The 16840-nt window shown below is 43.2% G+C and overlaps 1 protein-coding gene across 1 annotated transcript in view; it reads right to left on the reverse strand.

Annotated features, from left to right (window-relative positions):
• Positions 1-16840, reverse strand: part of hltf (helicase-like transcription factor) — a 40994-nt gene that overhangs the window by 22975 nt on the left and 1179 nt on the right. The window contains exons 2-4 of the mRNA XM_037695585.1: positions 4723-4889; positions 4410-4552; positions 4236-4318 (exon numbers count right to left, since the gene is read on the reverse strand). Coding sequence (XP_037551513.1) covers positions 4236-4318; positions 4410-4552; positions 4723-4889 — 393 coding nt within the window. The remainder of the gene's footprint in view (positions 1-4235; positions 4319-4409; positions 4553-4722; positions 4890-16840) is intronic.

Here is a 16840-nt window from a genome sequence, read left to right on the forward strand (position 1 = left end):
ACAGGCTCTAGAGCAATGTGGATATCCTAACTGGGCCTTCCTGAAAGCAGAGAAGAAACCCAAACAGGACTCCAGTCAGCCAACAGGTGAAAAGGAGGAACCCAGACCCAGACCAGTGGTCATTCCATATGTTGAGGGAGTATCAGAGAAACTGAGACGTTTATTTTCTAAACATAACGTCCCAGTGGCTTTTAAACCCAAAATACATTAAAGACTGGTTCATCCCAAAGATCCAGTCCCCCGGCACAAACAGAGTAATGTTGTGTATGCTGTTCAGTGTCAGGAGGGCTGTGATCAGTCTGACATCGGGGAAACTAAGCAGCCACTGGCCAAAAGGATGGCCCAGCACAGAAGATCAACATCATCAGGCCAGGACTCTGCGGTCTACACTCATCTCCAGGACAGCGGTCACTCTTTCAGGGATGAAGATGTTCACATCCTGGACAGAGAGGAACGATGGTTTGAGAGAGGAGTAAAGGAGGCCATCTTTGTGAAAAGAAACCGTCCATCATTAAACAGGGGCGGAGCCTCCGGGTTCAACTGTCCCCCTCTTACAATGCTGTGATTGCTAGTATCACTCAGCCCTCTGTGAACAGTAAGCAGCCATCAGGTGCTAATGATCCATTGTTAGGCTGATGGTCCTTCTTGAGCATGTGATCAGCTGGTTTTGGTTGTCAGCAGCAAACTGGTTGATCCACTCTGTGAAGGTGCTATTTAAGAGACTGAGCTGAAAACAGCTCCTCAGAATGAGGAAGTCTCTCGGATGAGAGACGAAACGTTTCTACATTTTTTTGCTTTGTTTTGTTTTTTGTTTTTTTGAATGTCCAGAGGACCAGATTGAACTTTTTTGGATTTTTCTACCTGGATTATTGAGCATGCATCAGGAGGGTGGTATGTATGTTTGGCTGTGGGCAAGAGAGGACGATGCTGAGCTTGTTCCTGAACTGAACCTGTTGAAGAATGTGTTCAGTTCATTGGCTCTGTCCAGGCTTCCATCCTTCTGATCCTCCTTCTGCTTGAAGCCTGTGATCTGTTTCATCCCTGACCACACCTCTCTTGATATTGTTCTGTTGGAGCTGTCTCTCCAGCTTCTTCTTGTACACCTCCTTGCTGTTTCTTATCTTGACTTTTAGTTGCTTCTGTGTGCTCCTCAATAATTCCCTGTCTCCCTCCCTGAAGGCTCTTTTTTTCTGGTTTAGCAGTTCCTTCAGGTCAGTGGTGATCCAGGGTTTGTTACTGGGGAAGCATCTCACTGTTCTGGTTGGGATGGTGTTGTTTACACAGAAGTTTATATAGTCTGTCACACACTCAGTCATGGCACTGATGTCCTCTCCATGTGGCTGGCACAGTGCATCCCAGTCTGTAGCATCAAAACAACCCCGCAGGGCTTCTTCAGCTTCCGTTGACCATTTTCTCACTTTTCTCTTTATTGCAGGTTGCCTCTGAACAAGGGGTTTATATTTTGAGCAGAGAAACACAAGATTGTGATTTGATTTGCCAAGAGGGGGTCTTGCTTTAGCGATGTATGAATCCTTGACATTTGCATAAAACAAGTCCAGCGTTTTGTTTTCTCTGGTAGAGCAGCTGACAAACTGTTGGAATGTCGGAAGTGTAGCAGAGAGAGAGGCATGATTAAAATCCCCAGATAATGCAACAAACGCACTAGGGTGTTGTGTCTGTAGCTTAGCAACCTCGGAGCTGATGACATCACACGCAGTCTCGGCAACAGCATTGGGTTGAATGTAAACTGTTGCCAAAATAACACTGGTGAACTCTCTTGGCAAATAATATGGACGACAACTTAGGGCTAACAGTTCAATATCTGGACTGCAGAGACGATACTTCACAGTAACATGTCCAGGATTACACCATCTGTTGTTCACAAGCACTGCCAACCCACCTCCTTTCCTTTTGCCACTCCTCTTTAAATCTCTATCTGCTGGCAGAGACATGCTGGAGTCGGGGATATGATCCTGCAGCCATGTCTCAGTGAAACACATCACACTGCATTCCCGATACTCTGGATGGGTCCTTGTTAGGGCTTGAAGGTCATCCAACTTGTTTCCCAGCGATCTCACATTGCCCATCATGATCGATGGAAGAGATGGTTTAAACTTCATTCTTCTCTCTTTCTCCCTCTTCTTTGCTCCTGCTCTGCATCCACGATACCTCCTTTTCAACTCATTTGGGATTTGAGTTTGTAGTTGAGATATTATTTGAGCTTTGGAGATGTTAATCAGCTGCTCCCGGTTGTAAAAAACAACTTTGTTGTTATGGTTACGCATTATAACAAATGTCCGAAAGTAAAGATATTTCTGTAAAAATCCTTCCAGCTGCACAGCATCTGACACCAGAGGAAATAATCATCCAAAAAAAGTGATTTATATCCAGAAAAAAGAGGAATTAAAATTTTCAAAAGTAACATCTCAGAATGAGAATGAAAATTTCTAGAATTGCTCCGCTCCAGGTGGCTGCATGTTGGAGCAGCTCTGTTACTTTCATTATGAGATTTTTCTTTTGGAAACTTTAATTCCTCTTTTTCTGGATGTAAATCTCATTTTTTTGATGATTGTTTCCTCTGGTGTCAGATGCTGTGCAGCTGGAAGGATTTTTACTGTAACTTTTTTTAGTTTTGGACATTTGTTATGATGCGTAACCATGGCAACTAGTATCCTGATGCATGCTCAATAATCATTTAGCTCTTACTGTTATGCTAAGCTAACTGAAGTTAGCGTACATGCTAACTGACGACATATCTGTCAAATGTTTTTGGTTGTCCGGGGTGTAGCAGGCTTTATGTTTTAAACAGCATACATGGCAACAAGGCAGTTTTCTACAACCAACAGCAGCTGATTAACATCTCAAAAGCTCAAATAATATCTCAACTACAGCTCTGAATCTCAAATGAGTTGAAAAGGATGTTCTGTGGACGCATTCTCATCTACCTGCCAGCTGTGCTCGAGTGCCTGACCACTGAGATCCTGGAACTAGCAGGAAACACGGATAGTCCCTCAGCACCTACAGTTGGATGTTCGCACCGACGAGGAGCTCGGCAGTCTGCTGGGAGGAGTGGCCATCGCTCTGGGAGGAGTTCTGCCCAGCATTCAGGCGGTCCTACAGCCCGGGGGAACTGAGAGGCCAGCTGAGTCTGGGTGGACGGATCGGACAGCATCTGCAGCCAGTTTCTTAGGATCCACTGTGGGATGGACCTTTACAAGAGATCCTTCCTGTCTACAGCATCAGCATCTATAACATCTCTTAATGAAATGAGGATAACGAGTTACAACAACAAATAATTTCCCTCTGGGATTAATAAAGTATTTTTGAATTGAATTGAATGAAAGTAACAGAGCTGCTCCAACATGCAGCCACCTTGAGCGGCGCAATTCTAGAACTAATTCAATTCAATTCAAAAATACTTTATTAATCCCAAAGGGAAATTATTTGTTGTTGTAACACGTTATCCTCATTTCATTAAAAGATGTTATAGATGCTGATGCTGTAGACAGGAAGGATCTCTTGTAAAGGTCCATCTCACAGTGGATCCTAAGAAACTGGCTGCAGATGCCGTCCAATCCGTCCACCCAGACTCTGCTGGCCTCTCAGTTCCCCCGGGCTGTAGGAGCACCTGAATGCTGGGCAGAACTCCTCCCAGAGTGATGGCCACTCCTCCCAGCAGTCTGCCGAGCTCCTCGTCGCTGTGGACAGCCAACTGTAGGTGCACAGGGAGGATCCTGTCCTTCTGCTGTCACGAGCTGTGTTTCCTGCTAGTTCCAGGATCTCAGTGGTCAGGCACTCGAGCACAGCCGGCAGGTAGATGAGAATGCGTCCACAGAACATCCTTTTCAACTCATTTGAGATTTGGTTCTGTGTTGAGATATTATTTGAGCTTTTGAGATGTTAATCAGCTGCTGGTTGTAGAAAACTGCATTGTTGCCATGGTTGCGCATCATAACAAATGTCCAAAACTAAAACAGTTTCAGTAAAAATCCTTCCAGCTGCACAGCATCTGATACCAGAGGAAACAATCATCCAAATAAATGTGATTTACATCCAGAAAAACAGGAATTAAAGTTTCCAAAAGCAAAATCTCAGAATGAAACAGAGCTGCTCCAACATGCAGCCACCTGGAGCGGAGCAGCTCTAGAACAAAATGAACAGAAATGAACAGAATCTAAACATTTAGCTTCAGTTCACTCTAAATGAGCGTTAAAAGGCTGAATATTGTTCTCCACCTCGTCTGCAGTCAGTGGGACGGTCACACCTTTCTTGGCTGAAAAGGCACGAGCACCTGAGCTGCCGGATGATTTCTGGCTACCTGGAAACAAACACGTGTAAATGAAATGAAGTTGAAGTCAAGAGAGATGTTAAAGTTAAGAAACAGAAAGAATAGAAACCTGAAGGTGCACCTGTTGACCTGCTTCCACCTGCATCCAGTTTATACCCTCGGCTTGCCATGTACCTCATCACAGCGTCTTTGTTCCCTTCTGTCCCCCAGAATGACAGCATGACGGGCATGGTAAAGGAGTTTTTCGTCGCAGAGTGTACCACCCTAACAAGGAGATGGAGTCGTGGTTATTAGGATTTCATTTCACAATCAGGTCTCTCTTGTAAATGAGTCCTCGAGGCTCGATGGGATTTACCTGTCTAAATAAAGGTTGATTGATTAGAAGGTGACTTTTGTCTTTTTCTGTGCACATCGGACAGCCAATCAGAACTCACCCCTCCACTTTGGCCAGGTTGTTGTCCATCACATGGGCCATAGCTGCAGCCAGCTCCTTCTTGATGTGTCCGACCTGGTTCCCATACACGTTTGTGACTTTCACTGCGTTACGATCATATGGGTTACGAGGCTCCCGCACTAAACCCACCATCTCACCCCAGTTCACCTGTATGGAGAGCATCATGCATGAAGGTTGATCCTTGTCACATTTACAGCAGCGGCTTTGTCTCCTAAAAGAAAAGTGTAAACGCGCATGAAGTCTGGTTCGTAACAACTACACTGTGATCTGATCACATTTGGACAGAGCTAAACACATGGAAATGAAAATAAAGAAGACCCAAAGTCAGTAGTAGCCATGCCAGGCCTGTATGTGGGGCTGTGATGCAGCCAAGAAAATACAGCAGGTGTTACAACTTACATGATGATACAAACTCTAACCTCAACAAGATGAAAAATGGCAAAAACAAGAACGATATATTTTATGTGGTGTGACGACGGAGCAGAACCTGCTTCATTAGAGGTTGGATCAGCTCTTTGTCGACACACAAATCCTGTGTCTCTGTTCACTTCAAAGTAGGGCTGGCTGATATCTCAATATTTTTAAAATATCAAGATAATTTCATACGCGATATAAAATGAGACTATATCGATATAAAACGATATAGTACTATAGTGCCTATAGTATACTCTAGATAGTTATAATTATACTTGAAAATCAGCCAGTTTTTCTCCCGTCTGCATATTCACGTGACCGCTCCTCCTCTCCCTCACTGAATACAAACCCAGCCCCCCCCCCCCCCCCCCCCCCGCTGCTGCAGCTCCCACTGTGAACAAGCTAGATGCATACGCAGATATCAATTGTCACTTTGTTTTGTTGACTCACAGTGGAGACAATCTGGTGACATGGATGTAAATTCCTGATGTGTGAAAATAACTTGGTAGCTGCTACACTACCTATGTTTACATGCGTACAATTCTTTGATGGGATTGAAATGTTTTCAGATTAAATAATTCAGATGTATTGTTTACATGGGCGCAATCTGTTCATGACGAGTGTTTACATGCAGCGGGCTTTGTTCTGAACAGAAGTACTGACATGTGCAGAGTGGTAAACTCTACTTAAATAAACCACAGAAGAAGAAGTTCTACTTCCGGTGTAGTGAACTAAGCCTCAGGTCAAATCTGGCCCTGAGGGCCTTCCTGGGACAAGAACTGTTACTTCATTGATTTGAGTCCAGAAACACAAAATTAAGTTCATCCAGAGACTTTCTAAGTGTCCTGCACTGATCAATTGAAAGAACACTCTCTTTTTCTATTATCATTACTATTTTACAAATGTCTTGATAATCAAAAGTGTGTTTAATTCAAATTATTTTTAAATGTTGAAGTGAACTACTTATTTTAAATCAACTGTGAAACAGTATTAATGATTTTTAATCCTCATTCAAAGTAGAAATCTAGTTAATGTCTGTTACAGAGTAATTATTCATTTTCTTGATCTTCTGTCTGAAATGAGCAGGTTGTAAGTCGGTCAAAAGTCGGAGACAAACACAAACAAGTTTGTTGGAACGAACTGTCATGTTTTTAAATCCTCTCAGACGTAAATAGAGAAGCTGGCACCTGTTTCCTCCCAACTCACCTAAACATTTCTCTTGTCTGTTTCAAAAACATTTTGTCTGTTCCAAAACATTTTTCTGTTTTTCTGACTTCTAGTGACCTCTTACGTCACTAAAAACACACCCCTGATTGGCTCTTTCAGCCAATCAGGACTTCCTAAATGAACCGGAAACAGAACTCTTTAAATGTCGACACTTCCTAGTTCCAACCAGTGCGGTGGGAGAGCAGTTCAGTTCGGAGGGCAGAACCGAACAAAAAGTTGCTGGAGAGAACAGGAAGTTCCAGACATGATCCGAAGTTCTTCCGAGTCTCGTGGGAATTATGGAATCTTCCACATCTGAGTGGAACCTCTGACGGACTCACAACTCATGTGAGCCCACCTGGGAGGTGAACGTGTGTTGAACGAAGTACCGTCACTACTTCGGACGATTCACAGCTGTTCCTACGGAGACGCTGGAAAGGTGGCGTTAAATGGAACTCCGTACCAGTGGAGACCTCTTCTACAGGTAAAGAGTCGATTTCCACTACCTAAGTGTACCGAGGTGAAGCTGGGATCGAATGGAGAGTGCCGTTCTTATACAGACACATATTCCCTCATCCATCTTTCCCTCTCCATTTAAACTTCATTTCCCATCTTTAAAACTCTTCTATCTTGCCAGTAAATCATCCAGATATTTTCAGAAATGTCTGTTGTAATTAGTTAAGCTGTGTTATTGCGTACAATCAGAATAATCACGTGTACAATGTTTGATGTTAAACTTTGATTCTGTTAATAAATGACCGCATTCATTTTCGATGGGTCAAAGAAAATTAACGTCTCACGTCACTGATCTCTGTCACATATCTGTCAAGTAGCTCGAAAAAGAGAGAACCCGTTTAAATTAAGTATAATATCAGGTACTTGAACTAGTCCAGATATTATAACATGTAGTGGAGCTCTGAAGCTAACGAAGCTAACCGACCTATCTCACTACACCAGGATGAACGTAAACAAACCTGAGCAACAAAAATGTACCCGTCAGGTTTTAGAGATGGTGGAGACGTTGCTGCACTCCCTGACTGAGCTGCAGGTGATACGCATCATGTGGAGCTCCTGCAAAGTTTCTATTAGAAATCAGGGGTGTAACAGTGCACGTGGGTGTATTGAACCATTCGGTACGTACTGTTCGGTTCGGTCCACGTGCATACTGTTTCAGTTATTTTTTCACGCATTAAATTTTATTAATGAGAGATTATGCACCGCGGAACTAAAGTTCCTAAGCGTGTTTCAGCACGGTGCTATTATTTTGAAGCACGCATAGCATTAGCAGCCTAGCAGGCAACGAACAAGCCATCTCATCGTGGTCTCCTGTTGGAAACATTATGTTTCTTGTTAAAAGACAAGAACAAATCCAAAGCTGTGTGTCGACGTTGTTTCACTGAGACTGGATCTGCAGCAGCAACACGTCCAACTTGTTACAACTTGAAACAACATCATCCGAACGTGAACTTCTCTTTTAGCAACTTGGTGCAAAGAGCGATAACAGCAGCATTTAAACAACTTTTATCAGATAAATCAATGCTCATCTCAACTCTTCCGAAAATTAACTAAACCGAGCCCTCCTTGAAATTGAACCGAACTGAAATGTGATTTTAGCGTACTGTTACACCCCTAGTAGAAATGTTGTATCGCTCACCGACCAGTTGTTTCCCCGACATGCTAATATTATTAGCATTAGCCAGGCAGAAATGACATAGGTTGCACATGCGCAGTCAGGTCCGTTTTCCACGATCGGAAAAAAATGAACAGATGAAGTGTTTACATGTGCACTGTTTGGATTATGAATCGGCATAAACCACCCATCTCATCCAGATTACAAATTATTTCAGATCGAGCTGAATCAACAAGGAATAATATGACTGGCCATTTAATCCGATTACTTATGTCCATGTAAACATAGCTAAAGGAGAGGTTTGGTGTTCTCCAGGAAATTAACTGGTTTACAGCAGCAAGACATGAAGTTGTCTTCTCATTAAAAAAACATGAGGGTGATTTATTTGCTGGTGTTTCTCCTGGTATTTACACACAGCAGTAACCAGTAACGTCTGCCAGTCCAGTGGCAGAAAAGGGAGACCGGAGGGTGTGCATCATTTATAAGGGCATCACTCTCCTTAGCCTCCCTAGTAAGGTCTATTCAGGGGTACTGGAGAAACAAGTCTGATCGTTGGTCGAACCTCAGATCCAGGAGGAACAATGTGGGTTCCGTCCTGGCCGTGGAACACTGGATCAGCTCTTTACCCTCACTAGGGTCCTCGAGGTCATGGGAGTTTTCCCATCCAGTCTGCATGCGTTTTATGGACTTGGAGAAGGTATACGATCATGTTCCTCGAGGTACACTGTGCGGGGTGCTCCGAGAGTATGGGATTGGAGACCCTTTGTTACAGGCTGTTCAGTCCCTAGACAAATGGTGCGAGAGTTTGGTTCACATTGCCGGTAGTAAGTCGGACCCCTTCAGGGTGGGAGTTGGACTCCTCCAGGGCTGCCCGTTGTCACTGATTCTGTTCATAACTTTTATGGACAGAATTTCTCGGTGCAGCCAGCTGGTGGAGGGATTCTGGTTAGGTGGCCTCAGGATTCTTTGCAGATGATGTGGTCCTGCTGGCGTCATCGTGCCGTGATCTTCAGCACACACTGGAGCATTTTGCAGCCGAGTGTGAAGCGGCTGGGATACGAATCAGCACCTCCAAATCTGAGGCCATGGTCCTCAACTGGAAAATGGTGGATTGCTCTTCAGGTCGAGGGTGAGATTCTGTCTCAAGTGGAGGAGTCCAAGTATAGTATAGCTCTGGGTAGTGACCGAAAGAATGAGATCACGAATGCAGGAGGTTGAAATGAGTTTCCTCCACAGGGTAGCTGGACTCTTCCTTAGAGATAGGGTGAGAAGTTCAGTTATCCAGGAGAGACTCAGAGTAGAACCACTGCTCTTCCACATTGACAGGAGCCAGTTGAGGTGGTTTGGGCATGTCTGACTGGGAGGAGACCCCAGAGAAGACTCAGGACACACTGGAGAGACTATGTCTCTTGGTTGGCCTGGGAACGCTTTGGAATCCTCCCAGAAGAGCTGGAAGAGGTGCTGTGGACAGAGATGTCTGGGCCTTCCTGCTCAAGCTGCTGCCTCTGAGACCTGACTTTGGAATAAGCGGAAGATAATGGATGGATGGAGTAACCAGTAGACAACCACAAGTACAAACAGAAGCTCAAACAGCAAGGCTCCATCCATGTTGGGAGAGAAAAATCTTCAACGCACGGCACAGAGAGTGGTACATTCACTAGCGTTGGAACAGCCATGTTGCATTCAAGAGCATAAGAATCATGAAATTCAGAAAGAAACAAGCCAAGACCAAAACACAAGAATAAGAAAAACGCAAGCAATCATAATATTTTCAGATTGGGAGGGAAAGGTTTTTTAACACTTGTAAAAGACAAGTGTACACTAGAGAATGACATTTTTTCGGGAGTACCGTCGGTCACGTGATTCCGGCCAGATTCCGGCGGGACCGGAGTCAACCTCATTATAACTCACGTGACCGGACTGAAGGACTGAAAGCTAACGGGAGCAGCCAGGAGCGGGAACTGACCAATAACCAAAAATGAAAATGAAACAAACAAACAAACAAAAAAACGGGCGCAGCTATTTTGTAGTTTTCTTTCAGTAAGCCTTCACTTTAACACAAGTCAAAAGGACTACATTTCCCAGGAGTCCAGTGTTTGAGCTGTAGCTTTTCACCGAGAGGGGGAGGAGCATAGAGCGAAGCGATACTGAGTAACTGAAAATAGTTTGTAACGAAAGGTAAGAAGTAACTGTCTATTAAAGTCACAGAACGAGCAGGAAAGTGTCAAATAACCTGAACTTCATGAGAGTTGTGTTGGTGCTGTGCTGCTTTAAACTTTAGTCTCAGCTGTGAGGAGCTGCTTTGTTTACCGTCAGTAAATAAACTCAAACAGCACATTTTTCTCCACCTTGTCCCTTTTAATTTAAAAATGATGCTCTGCTTTGTTATGTGGGTTTTTAGGTTAAAATCGTCATTGTTGCTGTTTGTAATGTAAAAAAAACAACCGAACTCTTCCTGGTTAAAGTGCACGCATTCTCTGGTAAAAATATCCCAGTTTTTATATGAAAGTCTGGTTACATATAAATTATAATAACAGTTATTGTAGGGGGGACATATTGGTGCGAGGTCTGTGGGTCCTCCCCCATAACTTTTTAAATAAAGTAGCTGCTATTTCCTGCATGCTGGTGTATTTTAACAGGTTTTAAAACATTTATGTTTACCTACATAAGTAAATCCTTTATTCAATAACTGTTTTATAAAGCATGGCACAAGAAGTAGCACTAAGCTTTTTGTTTGTCTTTAATTTAATTTTTCTACCCAACACAGGAAGCTGTTAGCTCTGGAAGCAAGCTGTTAAACAGCTTTGGACACAAAGACCCTTGTCCCACACTTCAACAGAGCAGGTAAGATACAGAACATCTTGTAATCTCTGCCTGTGAGGCTCATTAAATAATTATAAAATATGATAAGTGAAATAAATAATGAGCTTCTGTAATTTATATTTGCAAATGTCACATTTTCTTGACTTAGTTTCAATTGTAAATCTCGTGTTTTTGATCAAATATTTTTTTCCAGAAGAAAGACCAACAGATGACTTGGTAGTCTTGGCAGGTGACTTGTAGTCACTGTGACACTATTTTGACTCGTGCACGTCTTCTGTCACTTTTAGATTCCACAAGGCTCTGGACTGGTCCAGCTGTGGAGAGATGAGGTGGAACACCAGACCTGCAATGGTCCAGTCTGTAAATGATGCTCTGAAGTCTGGGAAGATGCACGACATCATGCTTCACCCAAACGAGCTCGTTACCTCGACCACACAGACTGAACTTCTGGAGGACGTCGTCCAGTGTATAATAATGCCTTTAAACATTTTATTTGTCGAGTTCTGTGCTTGGTACATTATTGTTATTTTTTTGTTTGTTTAAACAATTTAAAACATGACAGTGAGGTCACTGTTTAAAGGTTTAAATGAGTAAAATGCAACTTGTTGTGTTTGGGTTCTTTCATCTAAGGTAGACATGGTGTGACCCATGGACTGGTTTAGATTTGTTGTTTTTACTGGAACTGACCTTCAAAAGAGCCAGAAACAGACTCAGCAGCTGATCCTCCATAGAAACATTATATGGACTACAGACCATGGATTATTGTTTTATGATATTTAGTGAAGGTTTTTGTTTGGATTAAGGAAATAAATGTCTCTATTTCACCACAGATGAACTGTTCCTGTTGACATATCTTTGAAATAAAACTGCACAACACAAAGCAATTTAAAAAGGAATGGGCAGAAGATCAAATCAAATTCAATGTATTTCCTAAAAATTTAATGAAAAACAGGAGCAGGAGTCGTGTTACCAGGAGTGGGACAGGACAGGATTTTTTCTGTGGGACCAGGACAGGACAGGAGTGACAATCCACTCCTGTGTCATCCTCTAGTGTGCACGTATGTTTGTGCCACAATGTGGAGTGACAAGTCACCAGCTAACAGTGTAGCTTCAATGCTAACTGGCCACCTGGCAGCACGACGGGCAGCATGTCGGAGTTAGAGGCAGCTCCGACTGTTAGCTCCGTCTTTGTTCACGAGGCAGCTTCAGTCGGGACGTCTACAAAGAAGCAACGATGAAGAATGTGAAAAGTTATTTATGAAAGAGTAAAAGATGTGATGAGCAGTTAGCAGCTTGGATCGTTAACATGTAAATTAAGCCAACTGGTATAGCCTCCAGTACTCCAAGAAGAAAATGAGGGGAAGACAACGTGCTTCAGGTAAGACATTTACTAACATATCCTGATTGAAACGGTCCTGGGGAATGGAGGCAGGAAATGACCTGCACTCTTCATTAAGAACAAACACCACCAGGAATGTTCTTCTCTTGGCTCTTCATGTGATTCACTTTCAATAAATTCATAATTAAATACGTTTTTTCATCTTTTTTTTTTTTAACTATAGTGAACATTTTGATTTCTATCAATTTGTTTGTGCTTTTAAAACAAAGAAAATATACATGTTTCCATGGGGAAAACTTTTACATTTACATTCCTTACAATGTGCAACATGACAATACACAATTACTACACATTTAAGAGGAAACTGATCGTAACACTATTTAAAAATGAATCACATTTAACTTCATGAAATACGAACCCACTAATATTTGATGTAAAACGTTACATTTGTAATTTGATTTTTATGTAGAACACTTTCCATAAATGAAATGTACAGCTGACAGCGGCTCCAAGGTGTGCAAGGTTTGAAGCACATGTTCTTGCTCCATATTGAAAACGTGTATGGACTCGAGCCTGTGACTGGACTCCTGAAGGTAAATCTCTGAGCATGTCAGGCAGAACAGAGGCAAACCGTGCAGCCTCATCTTCTTTCTGGGCTCTCTCTGCTGGGCAGTGGCTTCCAGCCTCTTCGTTAAAGCATCACCTTCCCTCCTTTGCCTCGTCCTTCCCTGCTTTGTTCTGGTCGGAGTGTATGGAGTCATACGAGTGCTTGTGCTGGTGGAGATGACTCTCCTGGAGCAGGATGATGGAGAAGGTGGAGTTATTGCTGGAGCAGGCAGGTCACTGCACCCCACTGGAACTGCTATTGAAGTCATAAATATCATGTACACAATGTAGAGGGATTAAATGTTGATGGAAGACTATTAATCATAATTGAATTTATTCTTTTATTTGATTTACTTTATAAAGTGCGACAACTTTTGGCTAGCTATTTAAATTCTTAAGCATCTTAAAAATAACAAATACAGCACATTTGTCTCTGTCTTTGCATTTTATAAAAGGTCAGGACAGCATAAAGTGGGACACCTGCATTTGCACCATCCCCACTTTTCCTCTCATCTTCTTTCTTGCCTTAACCAATCGGTTCTTGTCTTGAGGTACTTCCATTTAGATCAACAAAGAGCCTGGTCCTTACCCAGGGTCTGACTCATTTCATCCCATGAATTAGTCTCTGAAAGTCCTTCTATTCTCTCACTGACATATCATATAGATCTCTATTGATCTCTGCATGGACGTGGCTTGCGGGCGTCCGCTTCAAGTCCGTGTTGAGTCTAATCCAGTATGCGTGGCCTTCTGTGGAATGAAGTACACGAGTGTGTGGGAGCCTTAAGCCCCTCCATATGCAACTGGGAATCCACAACTTCTCCTCCTCCACCATAACCCTCAGCACTGGCTCCACTCAGGGATGTGTGTTGAGCCCCCTCCTGTTTACTCTGCTCACATATGATTGTGCAGCTACCCATCCAGGCTGTCACATTGTAAAATTTGCAGACGATACAGCGGTGGTGGGATGCATCACAAACAATGATGAGTCCAGCTACAGGCAGGAGGTGGAACACCTGGAGAGCTGGTACAGGAAGAACAACCTTCACATCAACGTGAAGAAGACAAAGGAGATGATTGTGGACTTCAGAAGGAACAAACACACCTACCCCACCCCCTGAACATAAGAGGATCTGCGGTGGAAGTGGTCTCCAGCTACAAGTACTTGGGTGTGCACCTGAACAACAACCTCAGCTGGAGCAACAACACCACCAGCCTGATGAAGAAAGCTCATCAGAGACTCTACTTCCTCAGACGGCTGAGGCGAGCTGGTCTGGAAGCTCAGTCCTCACCTCCTTCTACAGGTGTGCAGTGGAGAGCATCCTGTGCTCCAGCATCAATGTGTGGCATGGAGGCTGCACAGCTGCAGAAAGAAAAGCTTTGCAGAGAGTGGTGAAGGCTGCACAGAAGATGTTGGAGTCAGCCTCCCCACCATCACAGACATCTACACCTCCAGATGCAGGAAGAGGGCCACCTGCATCATGAAGGACCACACTCACCCAGCACACACACTTTTTGCCCCACTCCCCTCAGGAAGGAGGTTAAGGAGCATTAAGTGTAGAACCACTAGACTGAGGAACAGCTTCTACCCTGAGGCTGTTAGACTCATGAATCTCAGAATCAGAATAAACTTTATTATCATTGCACCGAGATATAACGCGAATATGTACGTACAGTCGTCCGAAGATGGGCGGAGTGCACGAAGCTGCGGCTAAAAATAATCAGCGTGGCCTCTTATTCTTATTCAGAATAATATTTTGCTTAGATGAGAAAAGGAAAGAAAACATGAGGAGAGACGGTATAAAAAAAGATCTCTCACTCCGTGTCCTAGACAGGGCACGATTTGAGGCATCAAACAAACCTCCCAAGCAAAGCAACATAAACAGACGTTATACATGAACATATAGGTGGAGAAGATGTTGAATTTTTAAGGGAAAGTCGTAGCATAGTCCAGAGCCCCCCCTCAGCCATTGTCCAGATAAGAGGTGACGTTCATCTTCAGCTCAGTTGAGGTTCTGTCACATGTCCACGGCCTTGGGGGAGGGAGGGGTGAGGAAACAGTCAAAGCATCTTTGTTGTTTTCCTTAAACATTCCAGGAGGAGTTGAGATAAGTCCGGCATCAAGGACACAGTTTGGGTCAGGCAGAACTCGTGAATTGTTGTTTCTGCCTTTAAAGTCTCGCTGGTACATATTCTCTGATGGAAACTCCAAAACAGCCGAATTGATCCTTTACTCCAAAGTCGAGCTCACAGCATCTCCAGATTATTCCACCATTCATGAGTGCTGCCAGGGAGATCACAGTCCTGATAACAGCTGCTCCAAATCCCTGTCACAGCTCCACATTCAGTCCGAGCACTGTCAAGCTTCAACACCTCCACACAAATTTGTAGACAACCAGATTCCACCAACACAAACAGTAGAATCTAGATGTCATCATGAACCCAATTTGTCCTTCAGAGTTCAGAGTGTCCTCCTTACCCTGACTCCTGTCGGGAGAAGTTCATCGATTTTGTTGAGAGACCAGCTGATCCTTCCAATTAAGAGGTATGCAAAAAAAAAGAGGCTTTTTAAGGGTTCACAGGACAAAAGAGCGCAGCAGGGAAGCGGGTGTGTGTGTGTGTGTGTGGGGGGGGGGGGGGGGGGGGCAGAGAGGGAAAACACGTCTGGTTTCACTGTAGAGTAGCAAGAAAAAAAAAGAAAAAAATCTCTAACCAGAATAATCACTGTGATGCCACTTGGTTGTTGATATGTCCTGCTGATTATCCATGCTGCTGATCTCATGCTGCTGATTTACTCTGCTGTGTTCATTCATGCTCATCTGCTCACACAGACTCATGTTTGTGCTGCTGTTGTTCGGCGTATTGTTTTGTACTACTAGTGCTTAGAGTATTTTCAGTTTTAGTGTAGAAAAGGTTTGTAGGCTCCATCATCCAGGTAGCTAACAACAAAAATATTAAATCATTTCATCTGGACCAGTTTCTTTAAGGGAGAAACGTTTCGTCTTCCATCTGGAAGACTTCATCAGTCTGCACCCTGCCAAAAATATGCTAAAATAGTTTTAGTGTATTTCTTACTTCATATCTTAGATCTTATTACTGTTTTACTTTACAATTTATACTTTTTGTTGGATGTAACTGGGACTCTGTGTACACAATATCATTCCACCACATGAACCACATAGTGGAACGACAATAAAGAACCTCCTGATGCATGCTCAATAATCCAGGTAGAAAAATCTAAAAAAGTTCAATCTGGTCCTCTGGACATTCAAAAAAACAAAACAGCAAAAAGTAGAAACGTTTCGTCTCTCATCCTGAGGACTTCCTCAGTCTGAGGAGCTGTTTTCAGCTCAGTCTCTTAAATAGCACCTTCTCAGAGTGGATCAACCAGTTTGCTGCTGACAACCAGAACCAGCTGATCACATGCAAAAACAGGACCATTAGAATCATTCATGGTTCGTGCCCTGACCCCTCTTACAATGCTGTTATTGCTAGCATCACTCAGCCCCCTGTGAATAGCAAGCAGCCAGAGCACTAACGATCGATTGTTAGGCTGATGGTCCTCCTTTATCATGTGAATAGTTAGTTCTGGCGTCAGCACCAAACTGACTGATCCACCATGAGAAGGTGCTGCCTAGAAGACTGTTGCAGCTCCTCACACTGAAGAAGTCTTGAATAAAATATGAAACATATTGAAAAATAATCCATCCAGAGGACCTGACTTAACCTTGTTAGTCTCCACATTTTGTATTTGTAAAAAACCTAATTGTTGGAGGTGTGACAAGAGTAATAAAAACTGCACTTTGGGCAGTTTAACAAAGAAGCTTCTGCATTATTATTTTACAGTTTGGAGCAGTACAGGTGCACGCAGAACACCGTTTATAACACACAGACCATACATCTAATAATCACATTTATATTTAACTGGGCTGGAATTACAGAGCCCCGAGTGAGGGGGGCTGCAGTCCCTCACAGATGTGTTCAGTGTCATGTTTCATAAACATACAGGTTTCATGAACATACATGTTTCATAAACATACATGTTTCATAAACATACATGTTTCATAAACATACATGTTTCAT

This window comes from Nematolebias whitei, chromosome 21 (assembly GCF_014905685.2).
Source record: "Nematolebias whitei isolate Nwh7 chromosome 21, NemWhi1, whole genome shotgun sequence".
NCBI classification, from domain to species: domain Eukaryota; kingdom Metazoa; phylum Chordata; class Actinopteri; order Cyprinodontiformes; family Rivulidae; genus Nematolebias; species Nematolebias whitei.